The sequence below is a fragment of the Apis florea genome, unplaced genomic scaffold, assembly GCF_048593485.1.
Source record: "Apis florea isolate Af1SG1 unplaced genomic scaffold, ASM4859348v1 contig_2291_pilon, whole genome shotgun sequence".
NCBI classification, from domain to species: Eukaryota; Metazoa; Arthropoda; class Insecta; order Hymenoptera; family Apidae; genus Apis; species Apis florea.
This window is the reverse complement of record NW_028256553.1, coordinates 1,014,741-1,036,999: the sequence shown is the minus strand read 5'-3', so window position 1 is coordinate 1,036,999 and position 22,259 is coordinate 1,014,741. Positions and strand designations below refer to the sequence as shown.

Genomic DNA, 22,259 nt, shown 5'->3' with positions numbered 1-22,259 from the left:
TTATTTAATTGTCTACATTTATGCATTATCAAATTTTTTACGAGTAAATATAATAGGATCTATTTTAATGTTCGTGGAAGCATATAAATTTTTCTAAATTCTTATAAATTTAATTAAATTCTAAATCTTTCTCAAATTAAAGATTTTATCAACTTTTATCATTTTTCATCTGAATTCTCTTCGTTTAATAAATATTCTTGTTATAAGAATAATATTGAAAAATATTTTACAGCTGACTAAAAATAAAGTTTGCTGGATTCTCTTCGAGTGTGATTGACAAACAAAGAAGAAGGAAGAGGAACGAGGAACGAAATAAACGAGTCGAATGGAAAAAGAAAGGAACATAAAACGCAATGATTACGTCTTATCTGTCGCTCGTTCCAAATATTATTTGGCTATCACTCGCTTAAATTTATAAGTATATCTTCAAATATTTGCAAGAGAGTTTATCTTATATTCAGTGAACCATAATAATATACATTGGTACGTTTCTATTAACGCAAGCATGATAGAATATATTTAGCCAATATATAATCAATGAGAACATGATAGACAATTATTAAAAATAGCGACAGATATTTAAACGTAGTAAACGAAATGTGCCAAGAAAAATTATTATGCCTTCTATATAATTCAATATAATAGGAATTATATATTTGAAACGTTCTTTCATTGGCAAATAACATTAATAATAAACAACAATAATAATAATAATAATAATAATAACAAATATAAAAAAAATTTGACAGTTTTGTATAAAATACATTGTAACAAAAAAAAAAAAAAATGAAATTAATAAATAAAATCCAACAAGATCTAAACTTCAAAACGAGCGACAGAAGAGGAAGAATATATGGTATTATGCAGAACCGGAAGTGTAGAACGGGAACGGATGTGTATTTCCTTGTTTTATTTCTCTGAACATTAGGACAAAATTGTAATCAATCGCTTATCCGTTTACCGTAAATCCAATAATGTCTGTAATAATGAATTAGCGTTATATTAAATGTACCGATGAGAGATTTTTTTTTTTTCTTTTAATAATCACACATTTTCTAATCTCTCTCTCTCTCTCTCTCTCTCTCTCTCTCTCTCTCTCTCTCTCTCTCGCTCTTGCTCTCTAATTAACGCTCTCATACCATTCTCTCACTCTCACACTCGCTCTATCGTATACTCTCATTCATTCTCACTTTTATTTTCGTTCTTTCCTTTCCAATTACAATTGGCGTTTCTCCAACAGGGCGATATTGATCGGCGTTTCGCCTACGAAGATCGAGCCAAGAACAAGCGGAAGTTGGGCTTCGTAGAAACGCTCTTCCCTCTTGGGACACCGACTCGTCGATCACGTAACACCGGACAAAGATTACAAACAGAAAACGTGATTCACGAAACTCTCGCGTGAAATCCATTATCTATCTCGATCATCGATCATCGCTCAATTTTTAACTTTAAGCCTCGTAACGTTATTAGAGCGTAGTAAGTAAGAGAGATTAGATTACCTCGCTATAATTAGATTTTTTTTTTTCTCCTCCTTTATTCTATTATAAGCTAAACTCGATATCGATAAGTAAATCGTTAAATTGTTAATCTTAAACGAGGAAGTTAAATGGATTTAGCGTTAAAAAGTTTCAAAATTTTCCTACAATTTATATATGGAATATACTTTGATAAAAACTAGAATCGAATGTTACAATATTCTTAATTTAAGTGAAGAAAAATAGCGATATACCGAGAAGATCGATGATCCGGAAGGAAGAATCTCGAGAATCGTGGAAATTTCTTTTTTTCCAAAATTCGCCACGGAGAATCTTTCCTCGAACAATGGAAAATTAATCGGGAATTAAACGGGAATTTTCTCTGTCCGTTGTCCGCGAATTTACCACCGTTCTTTCACCCCACATTGTTCTCTCTTTCTTTCACTTTTTTTTTTTTTTTTGTTTTACTTGTTATCTTCTCTCTCCATCGCAACGCTCAAGAAGTAAAAACACGAATGTCGCGCGGAATTCGCCATCGCAGATTGCACGTGAATAATTCCTCTAAAATGCGCGTGACGATAATCATAGTAACAATAACAATGACAATATAATAATGATGACAGTAATAATAATGACAATAATATCAATAAGAATAGTAGTGAACGTTTACAATCTATTACATATCATAATCTTTTTTTTTTTTTTTTTTTCACCTTTTTTGTGATTTTTTCATTTTTTCGTTTAGTCGGAGGGGACGTCGCTCAAGATTTTATTCGAGGCACAGTTGGATCGCACGTCCGCTAAAGAATTCGTATCTCTTCTTTATTATTTAGTAATTTTTTTTTCTATTTTCTTTTTTTTTTTTTTTTCTTCAACGCATCATTCTCCATCGCGAAAAATCAAATCGGTTCACTCTTCGAACGCGTTTTGCATTTCTTTCTTTCTTTCTTTTTTTCTCTCTCTTTTCCAGGTATTCGCGTATCCGTGTATGCATTTCTTCTTCACACACTCATTCTTTTTCTTTTCTTCTCATTTGAATCATCCTGTGTATTTTTTCCTTGTCGCATTTTTATTTCCTGATTTCTTTATTAAGCTCGAAAGGGTTTAATTCATCGTTTACTATTTTTTTTTTTTTTTGAACTGCCTCCAAATACATAATTCGGCCGTTCGACGCGCACGCTCGAGGATGAAAAGCAAGGATTAAAAAATCGCACTGTCGCGTGTGCGATTAAATATATATGTATATATATATATTTTTTTTTTTTGGCGAGTTTTCATCGATTAAACGTTCCATTTATGTTTTCATTCCATCTATGCATTTTCCTCTCGATTTTGCAATGTAAGAAGATATGTAAGTGTATCGACGCATGAAACGACGCTTGTTGAAATCGAGTCGAGAATTTCGACACTCCTTTCCCTTTATCATTATTACTATTCATTATTATTATTATTATTTTTTTTCTTTAATTCGAGATAACGTACGCGTCGAAAACGGTCGAAAAAAGAAACGGGCTGGATCGCAAACGATCGGATCCGAAATATCGTGCAAAATCAACCGAGCTGTACCTCAATTATTAGATTATTTATTTTATATGGTATCACGCGCACGCATGCACAAATAGACGCACGCACACGCTAAAAAGTTACATTAATTAATAATTCTATATTGCGTACGTAGTAGTAGTAGTAGTAGTAATAGTAGTAGTAGGTAGGATCGCAAAAAGTTACGGAACGATAAAAAATCTTTCGAAACGCGGACTCTCGAAGTAGCGTGGAGACGAAAGGAGAGGTCGAAATAGCCGTGTCTTTTTTTACGTTGCTCTCTCTCCTCGCCATATTTGATCGGTATTTTATAGGATGGAAATACGTTTCGCGAGTGAAACGAGTTGTTTCTTGGGAATCGCTCTCGAAACTTATTTCGTTCGCCAATGGGGCAATCGCGTTGAGCGTGAAAATCGTCGAACAAAATCGGCCCGCCAACGCGGTTGTCCACTTTGAGAAGAATACTCTCTCGAGAGCGAGTCTCGAGAGTTCTTTTCTTTTTTTTTTTTTACTCTCGAGATCATTTGCGTCGGAGATTCGATTTATAGGAACCTTGGTTCCGGCTCTTACTTTCTTTTTTTTTTTTTTTTTTTTTTCCTTTTGCTTTTTCTTATCGAAACAATCGAAAAAGGATACAATCACCTGTGATCTTCCGATTTTTTTTTTTATCTTTTTTTTTTTTCCTTACGTGAAAAATTTGCATCATTGGGAGATTGACGATTATATAAATATAGCTCGGGAAAATTATTATACAATTTCGTTTTTGGGTTAAGTTTGGTAAATCGATTATCGGTTTATTATTGATTATTGATTTTTAGAAAATATTTGTTGTTCGCAAGTGGCAGAGAGTAACGAGAGATTATTAGTAATGAAAAGTGGCAAAGGAAGTAATAAGATAATTTAGTTGTAATAGAATTAGCTAAGGCACCGATACTTCCACGGTATTAATATTTCCTTCGACTTCCACGAAATTAACAAGGAAACGTTAATACTTGGTAGCAATGCTTCGTGTAATATCGTTTACAACTAAGCAAGATCTATACTTCCGGTTATAAAAACTTATAATTGATGTTTCTAATTGCAATATATTTCTTTATTAACGAACGGACGAATATTATACTCGACGATGTGTAAAATAATCATTCAATTCAAAAGGTCGGACAGACTTAACTTTTTGAAGACAGAACGAATCACTCTTAACAACTTCTCTTCTAATTACGAAAAGAATTAATCATAAAAAAACGAGAAAAAAAAAAAAGATCAAAATACTGAGAAAGGAAAGAAACACACCGAACTATATTTTTCAATCGCATCTCTTCGAGATTTCGTGATACGACGACTTCAGATCACGCGATTCGTCGAGCATCCCGGAAGAAGAACGCTCGGGAGGAACTTGTGTTATTTCTTTTTCACGTCTCACGGGTTTATGGCTCTCGTTTCAGTCCGCATTCCTAAAAAACTCTCGAGTTTTTTTTCGCTGGTGTGTACTCATCTAAAAACGTGGCGCAGAAAAATCGCTGTAATAAAATCGTGCATACGCAGCAATCGGTCAGTGTGTGTGTGTGTGCGCGCGTGAGCTACAGCGAGACGATGATGTCGCTGTGTCGCGGTTCTCTCACGGTAGAAGATGATAGATTTTTTTTTTTTCTTTTTTTTTTCATTCTTAAAACACGAGTTTAATTACATTAGTTTAATTACATTCTACGGCGACGATTAACCGCTAAGATGTTGATTGAATCTCGATAATTCGGTTGTCACGGTTCTTGACCGTTTTCCTTTTTTTTTTTTTTTTTCCTTTTTTTAAACTCTTCCTCTTTTTTCTTTTTTTTTTTTTTTCAACACTTTTCATCACCCGTCACGGTCGATTCTTCCTCCAATTCATGCTGCGAAAAGGCATGCGACTGGCCAATCTAACGCAACACTTAATTCAATCGAATCGAATTTTTGAACGTTATATATAATAGAATTATTTATAATTTTAAAATCTTTAAATCTTTCCAAATTTTTCAATCTTTAAATTCTTCTCAAAATTTATATAAAACTTTTTTTCAAGCTTAAGCGTCCCTATCGTTCATTATTTGAATATATCTCTTTTCCTTAACGATAATAATAATTGATTGAAGAAGAATTGCCAGTGAAGAAAACAACACTTTTTCGAGCGCAACAATAGGGGAGGGGGGATTGGATTGAAACACTGTTCGAGTCAGCGTTCGATACGAGAAATGCGCAAATGTGTAACGACGAGAGTTTTAGAGTTAGTTTTAGAAAGCAGCAAAAAAGATCTCGAAGATCGTGTTACAGAGAGGAAAGTAAATGTGCTTGTCCAACATGGATGATCGATTACGTTTATCATGCATGATAATAAAATCGAACGGATTTATTATAAAATTGAAAGGATACCAACATTCCTCACCGCTATCTAAATTCGTTTAAAATTCGATTGGATATATCGAAGAAAAAAGCTAGCGACGAAAACACCTCGTTGATAAAAACTTCCTCTTCCTTCTCTTCCTCCCCAATTTTCCCTTTATCATTTCCTTTTTCCCCTCCAGATCTCTCAAATTCTTCTTCGAACTCCTCCTTTCCCTTCGTTTGAAAAAAAACCTCGAACGATGCCTTCAAATATTCGAACGATTGCACGCGTTTCGAACAAAAAAGCAGATCTTGCTGAAAGTAGCTCGTTCGAGGATGGGGAATGTCACGCGTGGAAATGGTCGATTATGCGAATTCTAATTAAACATTTAATTACCATCATGACCGGTTCGTGATCCGAGGAAACTGTTACGTTCGAGACGATTTTGACTCGATTTTGATCGATATTTCGCAACGAAGGCGAGAAAACGACGAGAAGTTTCGGATTGTGTCGACTTTGAATCGCGATGATTCGTCAACGAGAGAACGTGGACGATCGAAGATTGCAGCTTGGATTCGAATTTGTGGCTCCATTAATTACGAAAGAGAATTTTCTTCTCAGATACTCTAGAAGTGCTAATTAATTGATTTTGACCGTTCAATTGTAGATAGAAAAGAGATCTCAAGAGATTACAGATGAAACTTCGATGAAATTTCAAAAGGTTCTACTTTCTGAAGAGTTGGAAACTTTCTGATTGCGCGTTAAAGAAGAAGATATTAAAAGAAGATACAGGGAAGAAAGCTTCAAGGGTTAATTAATCATAAATTTTTAATCGGCGAAGGATAAGTATGAAGAAGTTTGATAAACTGTCGAAACACATGACAGCAAGTATAATTAACGTTGCATAAAATGCGAGGAAAAAGATAAAAAATCACGATCCTATTAAATTGTAATTTATATATAATCTGTAAGAGAGCGTTATATTAACGGAGAAATGATTGTTTAATTATTACTGTTCTCTAAAAACTCAAATGGTTTAATTATTATTTTTATTCTGTTTGGAAAGAAGGACTTTCAGCAAAATCTGATGCGAGACACGTCCCTCCGCGTTATGAAATCGTGCTTCCTTTTATTTCGTTATATACTTTTCTCCAATTCAATTCGTTTTCTTCTCTCGTTTTCGGAGATTTAATTTTCTGTTTTTTTTTTTTTTTTTTTCCTTTTTTCTTTCAATAAGAAACAACTTTTTAAATAACGCGCGCGAATGAGCGTGTGCCTTCCTCAAGACTCCATCAATATCCTTCAACTTTTCTCGATCAATCGATATAAGATTATCTAAATTGGCAATACTCGTACTTTATCTTTACTTTTTATCCATCTTTCCTTCTTTTAATCGTTCTCACGATCACGATTGTAAACACTGTATTTATAAAGGTACGTAATATAGATCGTTATTACTTATTTCTTCTTTCTCCCTCTTTCTATTTTTCATTGTTAAATAGATGTTGCCACTTTTCCATTTTCCATCTGGTTTCACGGAAAGCTCACTCTTGTCCATGATTTCTGTCCTCTTGGGATCCATTCGTACGTCAATCAAGAATACCTTTTATCGTAGGAAAAAAATCGGGTCGTATAAACTATCCTCCTCCTTTTACTCCTCCAACTACGTTCCTCTCTTCTTCTTCTTCTTCTTCTTCTTCATTTCTACTACTTTCCATTTTTTTCAATCTTCGCCCATCTTATATCCCTCTCTTCCTTTCTTCCACAACAAACTTTCCACATTCTCCCATTCTTTCGTCTTAATATACTGCTTTCGCTCGGCAATAATTAATAATAATTATAGTAATAGTAGTAATCGTAACGTGTAATGATAATCGTGTAATAACAATGATAATAAATCAATAATCGTATTTTTTGTTCTTTTTTTTTATACAACAATCACACGTATAGAAGCGACGAATTAGAGTAGTAGAAATAACACTATTCCTTAAGTTTTAATTTTATGTTTATATTTATATTTATAATATAGTATTTGCAATATATTAAATCGTTTGTCTCTCTCTCTCTCTCTCTCTCTCTCTCTCTCTCTCTTTCTCTCTCACACACACACACTCTCTCTCTTTCTCTCTTTCTCCCCATCTTTTAATCGTCTTTTCATCCATTTCCACCTTCATCCTTCACTTCTCTCGTTCTGGTATCCTGTATCGATATATATATATTTATATATATATATGCGATAGTTTGCGGAACGAGCGCGCGCGCACGTACGCGTGGACACGCGTTCTCGAGCGTGTTTCGATGGCGAGAAACACGATTCCGCGTCGATTCAACGCTCGATCGAGTTTCAATTGATACAATATATATACATATATACGTAGAATTCAATCGGTGAACAGCGATAAACGATTTTATTTTATCGAAACAACTCGATGAAAGGAAGAACAAGTCAAAATATGTATGTATATATATATATATTAACATCGGACTTTATATACTCGTAATTAAAAATTTCCTAGATATCCCACCGATCTCTAAATCGACGCTGAACCGAGTACAATGAATAAATAAAAACTATGGAGTTAACAAGAATTAACAAAGATTAACAAAGATTAACAACTTAATGATGTCGAAGAATCCACGATCCAACGATCGATTTTTCCCTCTATATTATGGTGGCAACACACGGTTCCGTTTTCCAACGCGAGAGAAACGCGCGTACCATTTATTACGCACGCATACGCGCGCATTTAAATGTTATAATATATATATATATGTGTGTGTGTGCATACACACACACACACGCACATACACATATATATATTATATAACAAGATGGCAAAAATGTTCCTCCGATATTTCTTTCCTTTCATTTTCTCGCGGATGGAGAACTTCTCTCTTTCTTCACCGTTCCCTTTTTTTCACGTTCACCCCCTCCCCCATCTTTCTTCAAAAAACGTGTACCTCATCTCATATTCTTCCCTAGATAATCTTGTTCATTTATATTTATATATAATATATATAATCGATTTATACTCTCGTAAAGTCGTATTTAATAATTAATTAATTAATAGAGGATGTACGAACGGTGTAAGAAAGATTTTTTTTTTTCGTGTGTTATCTTTTTTTTTTTTTTTTAATTTCTTTTCTTTACCCTTCCTTTTCTTTCTCTTCTCCTCCGTCCTCTTTTCGTCCCTGCCCCCCATTTTTTTATTTTTTTTACTTTTTTGCTCTCTTCCTATCGTTATTATCCTTCTTGAACAAAGGTGCCTCGTGAACCCGACGAAAAAATCGTTCGATCGCAGATCACCCAAGTTCCCCCGTGTTTCTAACAACGTCCGCCGAGATATACGTTATTATATCTACTTCACTCTGCGCCGCGACTTTCGTTTCTTCATTTTCCTCCTCCATGCCGTCTTCTTTTCTCTTATTCCTTCGTTTTCTTCTTCTTCTTCTTCTTCTTCTTCTCCATCGACGAACGCCGGAAGTGTGGATCGATCCTTTCGTACACGGCCGAATACCGTACACCGAGCTACGCGAACGAATCTCACTCTTTCATTCCTTCCTTTCACACATTTCTCCCCTCCATCTTCTTTCCACGATCCTTTACATTTTTCTTTTTTTTTTTTTCGACTCGATTCGAAATCCCATCTTCTTCGCTTTATCTATTTCTACGCTCTACTTTTCTCCTCGCCTTGGTCTCGACGTTCGACATAGCTCGAGGATTCGAGGTCGACTTGTAAAACGAAACGTGCGCGAGGCTGGCGGATCGTGAATCGCGGCGCCGATTCACAAGTCGCGTCAGTCGCGACATTTCTTCCTTACGACGATGAGGTAACAATGTTTAAAGATCGCTCTTCTCTCCCTCTTGGACTTATCGCGCGTAATCTCTATACGTGTATATGTGTGTTTATATGTGTGTGTACAACGCGAGCGTATGCACCGATATCGATCTCGAGCGAGGAGCTTCCTTTTTTTTTTTTTTTTTTTTTTGCCGATCGAAAGCCTATATAGATCCGAGCTTGCTCGCTTCGAGCATATCCTAGACGCTTGTAAGCGTACGTACGGTATCGTTTGTAATCATATAAATAACACATAACGCTTTCATTAATTACATAAACGAACGAGTGTTATGGAACCATTTTTTTTTTTTTTTTTTTAAATAACGCTGTTCGATATATTAATATTATATTATATATCGTGAATCAAATAGAACGCCACGAAACATTCGAACGAATTATTATGCAACGATACGGCAGGTACACTTGGACAAATTCTCGTACGCGCGTGTGTGTATGTATGTTCATACTTGTTTCACAAGAGATAGCGCGCGCGCGCGCGCGCGAATCTACAATGGATTTTTTCTTTTTTTTTTTTCCCCCGGTGTGTCGTCGTAGCGAGAGACGAGAACGAAAATTAGAAGAAAAAAAATTACAATGGAAGATTGTTCTGTACAGCGACTATCATACGAACTAAATACGCGTGGTTGCCGACGTGCCGGCGTCATCTCCCTCGTCGTTCGCGGCTTCATTTTTCTCGCATGCGGTGTAACATTCACCACCATTCCTTCCTTTCTTCCCCATCCGTGCATACTTCCAATTTCCTGGATATACGCGTACTTCCCGTTTTTGACGTTCACCGCTGACCTCCTCACCTGGAACACACACTCTTCTGCTTCATTTTCCACCATTTTTTTGATTCTCTTCTTTCCTAGGATCTTCGGGGTTTTGTGATGATCTTGCTCCGTCTCTTCTCATACTTTTATACGTCCCCGTTCCAATTATTTTTACAAATACTTTTGTTGCTTCTCTTTCGTTTAGAAAATTGGCAAGATTGTTCCTCGAGTTTTTGAGTTGGAGACGGAATGAAGATGTGAAAATCGAGACATTGGAAAATTCTTTGGTTATAATCCGTTTCTATTTTTCCCTTCTTTATATGATATTCGTTTTTAATGTTCTAGTATATATAGTGTATTTCATGCATTTCAGTAATATTATTTATTCCTTGATTGACACTTAAGAAACTTTCAGACATCTCGAACACAATTTTCTTCACCGATTAAAGATTTTCGTTACATACATATATATAGAGTACAGTCTTCCGAATTGTTTAGCCGTCAAATTTCTTCTTTCTTCGATATCCTCTTTATCGAAAATTACTATCTCGAATCCATCGGAAATCGTTCCTCCATCGAGGCCGAGGCACGAGTCGCGGTGCTTGATGGTAAGTACGCTGAACAGGTACTGAATCGAGCTCAAAAATACCGACTTATCCGATCACTTTCGCGACTATTCTCGCTTCTTTCCATTTTCTCGCGTTTAATACCAATTTTTATACGCGTGTTCACGTGTCCTGTCGGTGTTCGTGTGTATGTGTGTACATGTACATCGATAAATAAATAAATAGATAGACGCTCGTATTATGTATTTATCTATTTATCCCGATCGTGTGTTAGGACTCAGGTGTAACGTGTGCTCGCGCGTTTCTTGCACGGTTTCGTTCGTCCATTCCACGCGTCGAAGGCGACGAGCGTCCACCGACACATCGGCCCTTTTCTTCTACTTCCTCCCCTTTATTTCTTTTTGAACCGTCGCATCGATTTACTTGTGATTATAGGTGAACGGCGACGGCCCTGTGACCGCGCTACGATGGAAATGCACATTTTGCCATTTGTTGTCCCTCTTGTGCCATACGCGGCTCTCCTCGCTCTGGTGGGTGTGCGCTACTCCTTGTCTGAAAAAATATGCAATATTTTTTCAAATTTATGGAAATTTTCCGACCATTTGTACGAGATTTATAAATTTTTAAATGTAAGATCCAAACATCCTTTTTGAACTTGCATCCAGTGTGATTGCTTATAGAAGATATTATTTTATAATAGATCCAATCTTTGTCCAGATCATTATTTTATCTTATTTTATAACAAGTTACTTCATATTTATTTATATTAAATAATTATGGATCGCGAAAGATTAATGTATTGACATATTATAAATCTTTAGTGTTGATCTTTAATTTCTTTTACTCACTTGTCCATGTACTGTGTCAGCCTAACGTACGCGATGCACGCGGCATCCTCGCCAAGTAGGTGCACATGGGGATTCAGGATCGTCGTGTTCACGGCTTTGCAGTTTTTCCCCAAGACTGCTTAGATTGGAAAAGCAAAACGCTCGTTATTTGTGAATCTGTACGTTCATTTATATACCATTCATCATTTATATTTCAAAGCTACATAATTAATTAATAAGAAGAAAGATCGTATGAACAAATTCAATAAATTATTCTAATATAGATTAAATATTGTCATACTGAACGAACAAAATAATAAAATATATTAAATTTTTATATTCATCCATTCTTTGAATAAAAATTTTATCGTGAAAAAAAGAAAAAAGAAATTTTGTGCATTCAGTATTTATATCAATGAAAAGTGCAATAAGAAGCAGTATGCAATTAAATTCGACGACAAATGCACCGATCGATCGGAAATTTCAACTCCTGGATAAAAAACGTTTTAACGGCTGGCTTATATCCCATCCACATGAATAAGAATGTAAATATTCGATTCTCGGATATAATACATCATGCAGCAATAGATTGGAACAAATCAAACGTAAATACAATTGTGCGTTTGTCAGCGCGATACGATTTAACAGTGATGCAAATGAGTCATAATTACCATTATCAAAGTAAAATTTGTGGAAATCCATTCCCTCGACTAAATTACCTAGAGCCTCTGGCTCGAATGCAGTCAGATGTGGATCACAGATTTTCCTGGAAGCGTAAGAGATGTTAGAATTATCTGAATTATTTTACTTTAATTTCACTGAAAGCAGACTTGCATTGTTACAGAGATTAACCTAAATTATTTTTAATTGAAAAAATAATTGATTACAATATTACGACTTTTTCTCTTTGAATTACGATTTTATGAATTATTATATTATTTTTTATTATTCTTTGTTTGCACTTTATTCCTGTCTTTACTATATTATCCTGTAAATTCGGCTCCTTTATAAATTTTTTCATTGGAACTTTGGTATCCTGATAAATCTTTTTCACTGAAACTGCAGCAAAAATGTTTGTTTTTTCTTCCTTTTGAAATTTATTGCCACTTACGTGTACGCCTCGAAATCTCCGGTGTTGATGCTTTCTATGAGTTGCTCAGTCATCTTGATGATCTCCTGACGGCGTGCTGGAATTGTCAATAGATTATTGATCAATGAAAACAGGACGATCGGCATGCCCGATCGATCAACGAAAAAAATAAATAAAACGATCAGGGCTCATACCGACACATCGTACGGCACAACAATCACATGCACGAATCTTTATCAACTTCTACGTCCTACGCCAAAGATTCTCTTATTAATTAAAATACGTATATATATCATACATCAATGTGTCACCCATTGGAGTCGTCTCAAAAATCAAAAAATGACATTATCCTCGCACATCACATTCAACAATCTCTACCCTTTTCTCTAATCAAAAAATTCTACTACCATTCTATCAGACTCCAATGACACGCGATTCTCAAATGGTTCTGAACAGATACATAACCTAAAAAATATCATTACATTTTCATTATCTTTACATATTATTTATCATTTCACATTACTATTTATAATTTAAAGAAAAATAATTGCAATTAATAGAATACAAATTATTTCAACAGATGAAAAGAGACCATTCGAGAATCGAATTTTCATTCTTCATAAATTTTCTTTTCCCACTTGACAAGTACCGATTTATAAAAGGAATATCCTTTACTATAACGAGAGAACGAAGTCCTTATGACTATAAAAGTTACGACACCGGTGCCATCTAGTCAAGTGGAAGTGTATCGAACAGTTTCGTCGTTGCACGCGTCGTTTGAATCAGTTGTTTCGAGATTAAATTGTGATTTAGACCGTTTTCGAATTTTTCGACGCGACAACGACGAAGTTTTAGTGACTTTGCTTAAAATTCTAATTATTTATCGTCGCTCGGACAACGAGAAAAAATGTGTTCGACGAATTCGAAATCGAGGAGAAGAAGATGTCGTTGTTCTCTCGTTGTTCATGACTGCTTCTTGGATCCTTGAAGAATAATTCCTTGATAAGTACCTTATTTTTTTCTCTTCTTTCGTATTATACTTTTTATTTGTACAAAAATCAATCCTTTAGATATTAATATTACGTGATACATTCCTATCCTTTTTCATCCGCCTATAAAATACAATCATAACCTTCGAACGTAAGGCGCGAAAATATTCGAATTATTTCGATTTCAATTATAAAAAAAAAAAAAAAAAAAAGAAAAAAGAAAAGTATCGTTCAACTTTTAATTCCTTGAATAGTGTTGGAAAAAATTGATAAATAAAATTACCAATAATCGGTCTTTCATATTGATTAATCTTCGAAATCATACGATGAAAAAAACAAATGAATTTACGTGTTTAATCCGGCGACCACCACCGTCAGCGTAACAGCACAGTGCCGTAACTATCCTACTGCGCACCACAGTGAGCGAAATAACAAATATGTATAATATACGTTTGCGTAAAATTCATGTGGCATGAAAGTGAAAAATTTATTCTACACGCGTCCCGTTCTACACGGAAAGCGTTGCAACATGATTCTCTCCTCTCGTACAGCTACATCGGTGATTACCTCGATAGAGAGAAAAAGAGATATAGATATAGATATAGATGTAGATAGAAATAGAGAGAAAGAAAGAGAGAAAGAGAGAGAGAGAGAGAGAGTTTTGAGTGAGAGTGAGATAGGTTCTTCCGTTACCTGAACACTGGGAGTTCGTCGAGAGCTGGCTGCAGGTCTTGATAGGACACACGATTCTTATTTCTACAAGCAATATATATATAATATATACATACATATATTTATATATAGATACCCTTTTTTTTTTTTCTTAAACTCATACGTGCTTTTCTTATTTCCTTTCTCTTTTTTTTTTTTTTTGAAATTATTCTTTTGGCAATTATGTGGATCGTTTATTCCGCAGCAGGATTTCTTTTCTTGCGTGTCTCAAGCGTGATTTCGCGGAAGATTAAGGTCCGCGGGGATTACTTCCGGTGTTGTCGATGATTTTTATTTCTATCAGCAAGAAAAATAGTTTTTTCGATATTTCTTCCGTTGAATTTTTCTTTTTCATTTCTTTTTTTTTTTTTTTTTTTTTTTTTAGCAAAAAGAAAAGTTGGTTTAAATCATATTCTAAAGTTTATCGAGATTTTCGTGGATATCTCTCTTTTTTTTTTTTTTGGATTTTTCAAGATTTCTAAAAGACGGGAAGTTGAATGAGAAAAGAGAAACGTCGCGGAGCTTAATCCTCGCGCAAGAGGATTAACCGTCTCCTCAGGTCCCATCTCGTCCTCGAAAGCATTTTCTCTTCTTCCTGCGCCTTCTTCCCCTTGTCAGTCAACGTGTCTTTCGGATTTTCTTCGTTCCGCGACCGATTTTCACGATTTTTCTTCCCATTTATTCCCTTTCTTTGCAAACACTGTGCCGCGTGGATGCGACGACGTTTGTCTGTGTCGCGTTTTTCGCGATGAAAATCGAACGCATTCGAAAATAGTGATACATAATGAATTATCATTACGCTCGAGAAAGCGCGATTAATTTCTAGAAATCGATATGATTGATTCGATGATATTTTATCTGGCTGATGATTCATTGACTTAGTCACGAACGAAGATATATTGCCTCAAAATAGAAAATTTTAATCTATCAAATCTGAATAAAAATTTTTGGACAATTTTCATCTAATTTTGTAATCTAATTGTTAGAAAGATTTCTTAAATAATTGGAGAGTGGAAAGTTTATGTCAAAGTTTAAAAAAAAAAAATGTAACGAAGGAAAAAGAAATAGATGCGAGTAAAGAATGATGCATCGTATATGCATCCTTCATTGTCGTTTTCTTTCAAAATTCACTCGGTTTTGTCAATGAATCACTTTGAATACGCGCACGTAAGAAATATACGGTATATACAGGGTGTCTATTATTAAATGTCGTTTGAAGTAAATGCTAAACAATTGATATCACGAAAAAAAAAAAATGCAGAACGTTCTTTACAAGATACGTACGATAATTCGAAGGAAAAATATTTTGACAAAAATTTTCAACGTCATATTAAGCGATTTAATTGTAATTAAAGTGACCTTCAAATGACATTGTAAACTCACTTCAAAATATATTTCCTTATTAAATCATCATTCTCATCGTTACATGAAAAACGATAAGAGATAATTATTCATTTCTTAATATCAATTGCTTTTCAATTACATTTTTTATAAGCGATATTTAACATCCTGTACATGCTATATCAGAGTAGATTTCTTGTACAATGTAAACGTAAAATAAAGAGAAAAAGAGAGAAAGAAAGAAAGAAAGAAACAAAAAAAAAAAAAATAAAATGAATCAATATCAAGAAAGAGTCGATACAGAGTGAACCAAGATATATACGAAGATAAAGCTTTTACAGTATCGTCGAAAACGACGATAAAAACATATTTTATCAATGTATGCATATATTACGAGAAGCGTTCAAGCCTCAATCAATCAATTTGATAAACTCGCGCCTTCTACGCACACGAATCCTTTTTATCCATTCGTTTCCCAGCAAGGAATGCCACAGGCGATACGCCCATTATGAGAAACCATTCTTTCTAAAGATCACTCTTTCAGTAGATTAGCTTAAAATAATGTAATTAACTACGAAGCCTGTCCGATGATTCGTTTCGTTCTCATACAACACAACGTGTCAGGTTTCACAAGTTTATTAGAACGTTAACAGTTTGCGCCTACACACGGATTACACGTGGATTTGTAGCGTAGACGACAGCCTGATCAACGTTTATAAGCGAATAAAATATCATTTCATGACATTTCATTTCGTATTAATTATTTAATCGTTTCATAATCGTTCAGTGTGATATTTTCACAAAAGTTTCTTCTATTCAATTTTTTTTCTTCGAGACTTTTTCGCGAATTAATTATTTTTCAATTATCCATACTTCTTGGAATGTAATTAGAAAATTTATCATCCACGAAGATGATGTCACGTTTGAAAAGGGAAATTAAAAGAAGATGATAAAATTTTACGAATCTCTATTTGTTTTTTTCTTCCCTGCTGCAAATCTTTCTGCAAAACTTTTCGAAAACGACTTTAACTTCTTTCACGTGGAAATGATATTTTACGAGCATCTGCTTGCACACTAAACTCTACGATACATAATGCAGAACGAACAATGGGGGGCGTACAGAGAGACAATTTCGAGTTCGCATAGTCCCATCTCATAATCTTCTATTTGAGAACAAAAAGTGGATGGAGATAAATGTCGTAGAATTTCTTAGATTATTTATTTTCCTTAAATATTTTAATCGTTAAGAAGATCAAAATACCGAAGAATAATCCTTGAACGTCGTTGTATCCTGTCGATGGGCTCCTTTCGTCTGATCAAAATCGATACTTACTACTTGCGGTTCGCCGTCCGATTAATTAAAACCGTGACCACTGAAATTCACGCGACACGACGAATAAAATCAAGAATTTATTAGAATTTTGACAAACCTTTCTGGTTTCATATCGTTTTATAATATAATGCTACGTTTGCGAATCATTGGGAATCCAAGAATTTATCGTTAAAAAACCATGTAACAATTCATTCACGAAACAATGTATACAACAATTTCGTCGCGTCACGGATCAATTCAGCGAGTCGTATCGAGGAAAAAAAAAAAAAGTCACTTTGCGACTCAATCACAAATGATTAAATCAGGCATTCAAAAACTGAAAGTATTTAAAAAACAAAAAAAAAAGCGAAAAAAAAAAAAGAAAAGAGACAGTCTCCAAAAGGCAAAAAAAAAAAAAAAAAACAAGAGACATGCGGCGAGCCTGTACGCGACACTGTACGAACCTCTGGAACTTCCAAAAACACTTTTAAGCAAAATTTTCAACAACAATTTAAAACAAAATTATTCGAGCGATAGAACGATCGTGCACAATAATTTTTTTTCTTCCTTCGAAATCGAATTTTCAACTCTTTTCTCCGGTCAAGCGTTTTCTCTCTAGAGTCAAGATAGATCGAATCGTCGAATAGCCGAAACAGAGAATAATAATAATAATAAGAAGAAGGGATCGAAACGAGCGAGTAACTTCGAGAGAGGAGAATTGTGCAGCGTCGCAAGGCTCAAAACTTCACGACAACGAGCAGCAGCGTCTAATCTTCGAGCAGGCGTCCTCGTCAATCTTAACTTTCGACTTCTCTGCGGCCTTACCGGCGTTGGTACTCTTCTTACCATCTTCTGACTCGTTTTGAATAAGCGGCATGTATCCGGGGTTGTTCGCGCGTCGAATTTCCGCTTCTGATATTTTTTCTGTATTTTTTTTTTTTTTGGGGGGGGGAGGGAAAGTCTCGCTTCCGATTCGTTTCGAAGTGGCATGCATTGGAATTCGAGGCGGCATGTCAGCGATGCGTGCAACCGGAACATGCAGAGAAACACACACAGGGAGAAGAGGGGTCATCGAACGTGAAAAATTTCGTAAAAATTAAAGGGCGATCGTAAGACCGCTTTCCTCTCTGGCCTGAACGAGCGAATGAGATCGGAAAATAATTCTTCTCGATACGCGAAAATAAGCTTGATGCATCGTTGTTTCAAGTTGAAAAATTGCGATTTGCCGAGTCTTTGCAAACAGAAATCTTGGGATAATTTTGAATAAATCCCGAGTCGAAGGAGAAAGAGAGAATTTTAATCCAAAAATTTTGCGTTTAATCGACTCGAGGGCAAATTAAATGCAGGATAATTTTGAGCCGCACAGGTGGTGGAATAATTTGAAGGAGAATTATCGAGGTGGCGAATTTTCGGATGGAGAAAATCGTTTTTCAACGAGGCGTTCGGCAATCGAACGTAAAAGTGTCTTCCATTTGCGAAATGGGAACCTGATTTACGGGCCACGATCGCGATAAATGCACTTTTGCCCATTACGGGAATCAATCAAGCCTCGCGATGGCAGCCGTGTTTCCGTACAATGAAACGCATTATCGGCGATCGTTTCGTGACACGTTCTCTGCAATTTCTCAACCGTGGAAAACATCCAATTTCCATTTTAAATCTTGCCAATTCATTGTCCACACGGCGAAAGAAATAATCGAATTTTTTCCACCCTTGTCTTTCGTAATTTTCGTCCAAATTATGCACTAATATTTCACCGTATTTTTACAAACAATTTTCTCCAACGTTGTCCAACGTTGAAAGTTGACGATCAAACGATTATTAAATTGTAGACCGGAATCGAAATTAAACATCTATCTTTAAATATATCCTCTGACTATTTCGATTCTTGTTCTCGTTATATTATATCTATGATACAATTCTTCTCGATCAACGATGCATTAAACATTTTCTTCGAAGACTGAGAAACAAAAAAAGATGAAAAATGTAGTAAAGAGAAAGAATCAAGGAATAAACTAGAAAAAAAAAGAAAAAGAATATATATAAATTGCTAACTAAACTTATACAAAATAGCAATCCTTACTCTTTCATAAACCCCTCGATTTTTAACCTGTTAACAAATTATTTCTTAAGCTGTCAATATATATATATATACACACTATATACTCGAAAAATATCTTCGAAAGTTCAATTCTAAAGGCTGAAACAATTAAACGAAATAACAAGCAATATTAAAAAATGCCATTCAAGACGTACTTTTATTCACAAACGAATATATCCCCGTATTTGGCCCATATTCCGAAATATATAAATAATATCTCAAACGACACTTTCGCACATATGCTCGTTCTATATTTTCGCCTCCAGAACCAATCTTCGAAAATTCATCCGCGACTAACTCTCATCGAGTGTTATCCTGTTCGACGCGTGGTTGAAAGATCGAACCAGAGAAGAAAGCCAGAGAGGCAGAGAGGTGTGCGTGCGTGAAAGGTGGATACAGACCGTTGCTGGAGGAGTCGTAGCGTCGCGACGATGCCGTGGGCGTCGCCGCGTGGTTGCTGCCGATGTAGATGGCCGCCGGCGAGGACGGTGACGCGCCAGTCTGGCTGTTTTGGCTGTTGCTGCTGCTACCGCTGCTGCTACCGCTTCCTGCGCTGCCAGCTAGTCATGCAACCAACCAACCAAAAGACGAGCTACTGTCAGCCTCCGAACAGCTTCCTCCCGGTCGCTTCTGGCCGATTTTCGCCGTACCGTCACAGTTCGATCGTTGCACTCTCGCGTGTTCTCAAAATTTCCAAGAATTCTCTCAACCAGAGAATTTGAACTCGACGATTTTTACAAGACGATTCACGGCCACTTGGAGAGTTATTTTCGAATTTGGATCGAAGAGGACGATTTCGAAACAGAGAGAGAGAGAGAGAGAGACTTTTCGTCGTCGATGATGAGACGATGATTAAAAGAAAAGTCTACAGTTTGGAATTTCAATCTGAATTCGTGGAAGAATGTCAGATTATTATTTTTCAAAAAGAAATGGAATCAAAATGAATTGAATTCTCTCTTGAATTGATCGAACGATTGATATCAAGATGATGGGAGTAGAAGAGTTGGTTAATTTTTTATTAACCTTCGCTTTTTGAATCTCTTTTTTTTTTTTTTATAGGATATCGAATGATAAATCGGGAGAAACCACGATGGGGAGGACAAAAGCTTGGATAGATCGTTTCTTTTGTCCTCCAAGTGTATTGAAAGAGAAAATAGAGGGTCGAGAATTTTTAAAAAAATTTTCCACGAGAGTGCAACGAGGCGTCGTGAGAGGAATATCAAAAGAGGAAAACAAAAGAAAAAAAAAAAAGATGAGAAAGAGAAAGAAATAGAAGAAGATTGAAGAGGATAAATAAGAAATTGTATATATATATATTTATATATTCGGAAGCGAGTTGGCTAAAATGCAGGCGTTTTCTGCTCTCGCTGGGGAGGCGAGCTTCTCGCTGATCGAACAAAGTGTTGGATCGTTCGATCGTTCCATCTAGATCAGACTGTACCAGGTGAAACGTGACGAGATTCGAACGAGAGAAAAAAAAAAAAAGAAAAAAAAAAGAAAGAAAAAGGCGAAGCGACGATTCTCTCGCGGTTTCCTATGAATCCTCCTGTAGAGATTGATGTTTGAAGAAAAGAAAAAAAAAAAAAGGGGGGAGGGAATAAATGCGTGTGTGCGCTATAAAAAATATCGACAATTGGTGCTGTGTGTTCTGTTCGAGGTTGAGAACAGTAAGAAAAAGAAAAAGAAAAAAAAAAAATGAAGAACACGCAAGAAGTAGCGGGGAGAGCAAGCATTCGGGGGCGTGAGAGAGATCTAAGGCCACGAAGCGTGATAATATCCTGCGTTTTCGACCATGTCGAGAAAGGTAACAAAATCGTGGGAGAGAAAAATAAATCCAAGTCATGCTTCGACTCTAAGAGGGACTCACCGATTTCTGTCGGTCTTCTGTCTTGTTTCTGCTTGGAAACCGTGTGCGTTTTCGATGATTCACAACTTACAATATCGTATATATGCGTATATTTCACGATAATTGATACCTAAAGGACCACGAGATCAAATCTCGAATCGTGAGATGGAAATTTTCAGCCCTCAAAAAAAAAAAAAAAAAAAAAAAAGAAGGAAGAAAAAAATTCCAACGGCACCTTGAAATTACAAATCGAAAATTGTCACAAGGAAAAATTTTTCCAATTCAAAATTCGGTCCTCGAAGCATCGCAGAGAGAGAGAGAGAAAAAAAAAAGAACCATCGATAATTTCACCCTCGTTTCAAACACACGAGGCTTTCGAAGAGCAATTCTCGAATTCAGGCAGAAACGGTTGGATCGCGACAGAAAATCTTACCGATTCGTCGGGGGATGGGCTCGTCTGGTTGAATTTCAGTATCCTTTCCTCGTGTCCTGCGCCACGTAGGCGAATTTCCGATAACAGCCGCAAAGAGAGTCTGCAATTTCGCGGGTCTCTGCTGGGACCGATCGTAAAGAAACTTTTATTCGTCGATATAGAGAGAGAGAGAGAGAGAGAGAGAAAGAAAGAGAGAGAGAGAGAGAGAGAGGTAGATAGAGAGAAAGAATCGACGAAGTTTCGATTATCCCCGATTATTCTTTAAGACGTGAGAAAGAAAGAAAAAAAAAAAAGAGTAAAAGAATGATTTATAATACAACGATTGTAAGATTATTTTCGTCGTTTCTTCGTTCATCATTAATTTCTTTTCATTTTTCTTCGATTTCCTTTTTTTTTTTTTTTTTTTGTTCTTAATTCGAATCGAGTTCCTTCGTTCGTTCGTTCGAACGTTAACGTTAAAACTTTTGTTGAAACGAGTATCGTTATTGTTATGGACAGGCTTCGTAGAAATGACTTTCCATCCCCTTTTTTTTTTTTTTCATTTTCGAGGATCGAAAAGGCTTGTTGTATCTCTCGTTGAATTTGTGCGTATATAATTGAATGTGTTTCCTTCGAAAAATACGTAGTATGTTTCCTTTCTTTGTGTTCGAAATATATAAAAATACGTATATATATATATATTTCGTGTACGGATCTGCTTTCGTGTTTTCTCTCATTTATTCTTGTTTCTTGTCTTCGAAATGATGAGAATTAAGGATCGATTGCTGGCGTAGGCGGAAGTGACAAAAACTTTGCTCCACCGAGAGCCGGAAGAACGGTAGAAACGGTGAGGGCTGATATTTCGCGCCATTCTTGTCCCATTTCGGTCACACCATCACCGAGCGGAGAGAAAATGCCGTAAAAGGGACGCCAAGAGCAATTATTTCCGACGACTATGCCGCTCGTAAAATGTTAAACAGGACACGGGGATATTACATGCTGCAGCTATATTAACCCTCTCTATTTTTATATCTTGCACAGGTTTTAAAATTTAACTGCTTCTCGACCGAACGAACTATAAA

At 35.7% G+C, this 22,259-nt stretch overlaps 1 protein-coding gene across 30 annotated transcripts in view; it reads right to left on the bottom strand.

Moving 5' to 3' along the window:
• Nucleotides 1-895: 895 nt before the first annotated feature.
• The window catches only part of CaMKII (Calcium/calmodulin-dependent protein kinase II), a 131,356-nt gene continuing 109,992 nt past the window's right edge, over nt 896-22,259 (bottom strand). For 14 of the 30 annotated variants that reach the window (XM_086903314.1, XM_086903320.1, XM_086903323.1 and 11 more), the window contains 6 exons: nt 19,321-19,479; nt 17,644-17,742; nt 12,487-12,562; nt 12,047-12,141; nt 11,397-11,514; nt 896-11,100 (listed from right to left, as the gene is read on the bottom strand). In XM_086903314.1, coding sequence (XP_086759440.1) covers nt 10,968-11,100; nt 11,397-11,514; nt 12,047-12,141; nt 12,487-12,562; nt 17,644-17,742; nt 19,321-19,479 — 680 coding nt within the window. In that variant the 3' untranslated portion in view covers nt 896-10,967. Of the gene's footprint in view, nt 11,101-11,396; nt 11,515-12,046; nt 12,142-12,486; nt 12,563-14,147; nt 14,211-17,643; nt 17,743-19,320; nt 19,480-22,259 lie in introns of all 30 variants that reach the window. The other 16 variants (XM_086903338.1, XM_086903333.1, XM_086903328.1 and 13 more) reach the window with 7 other exon arrangements.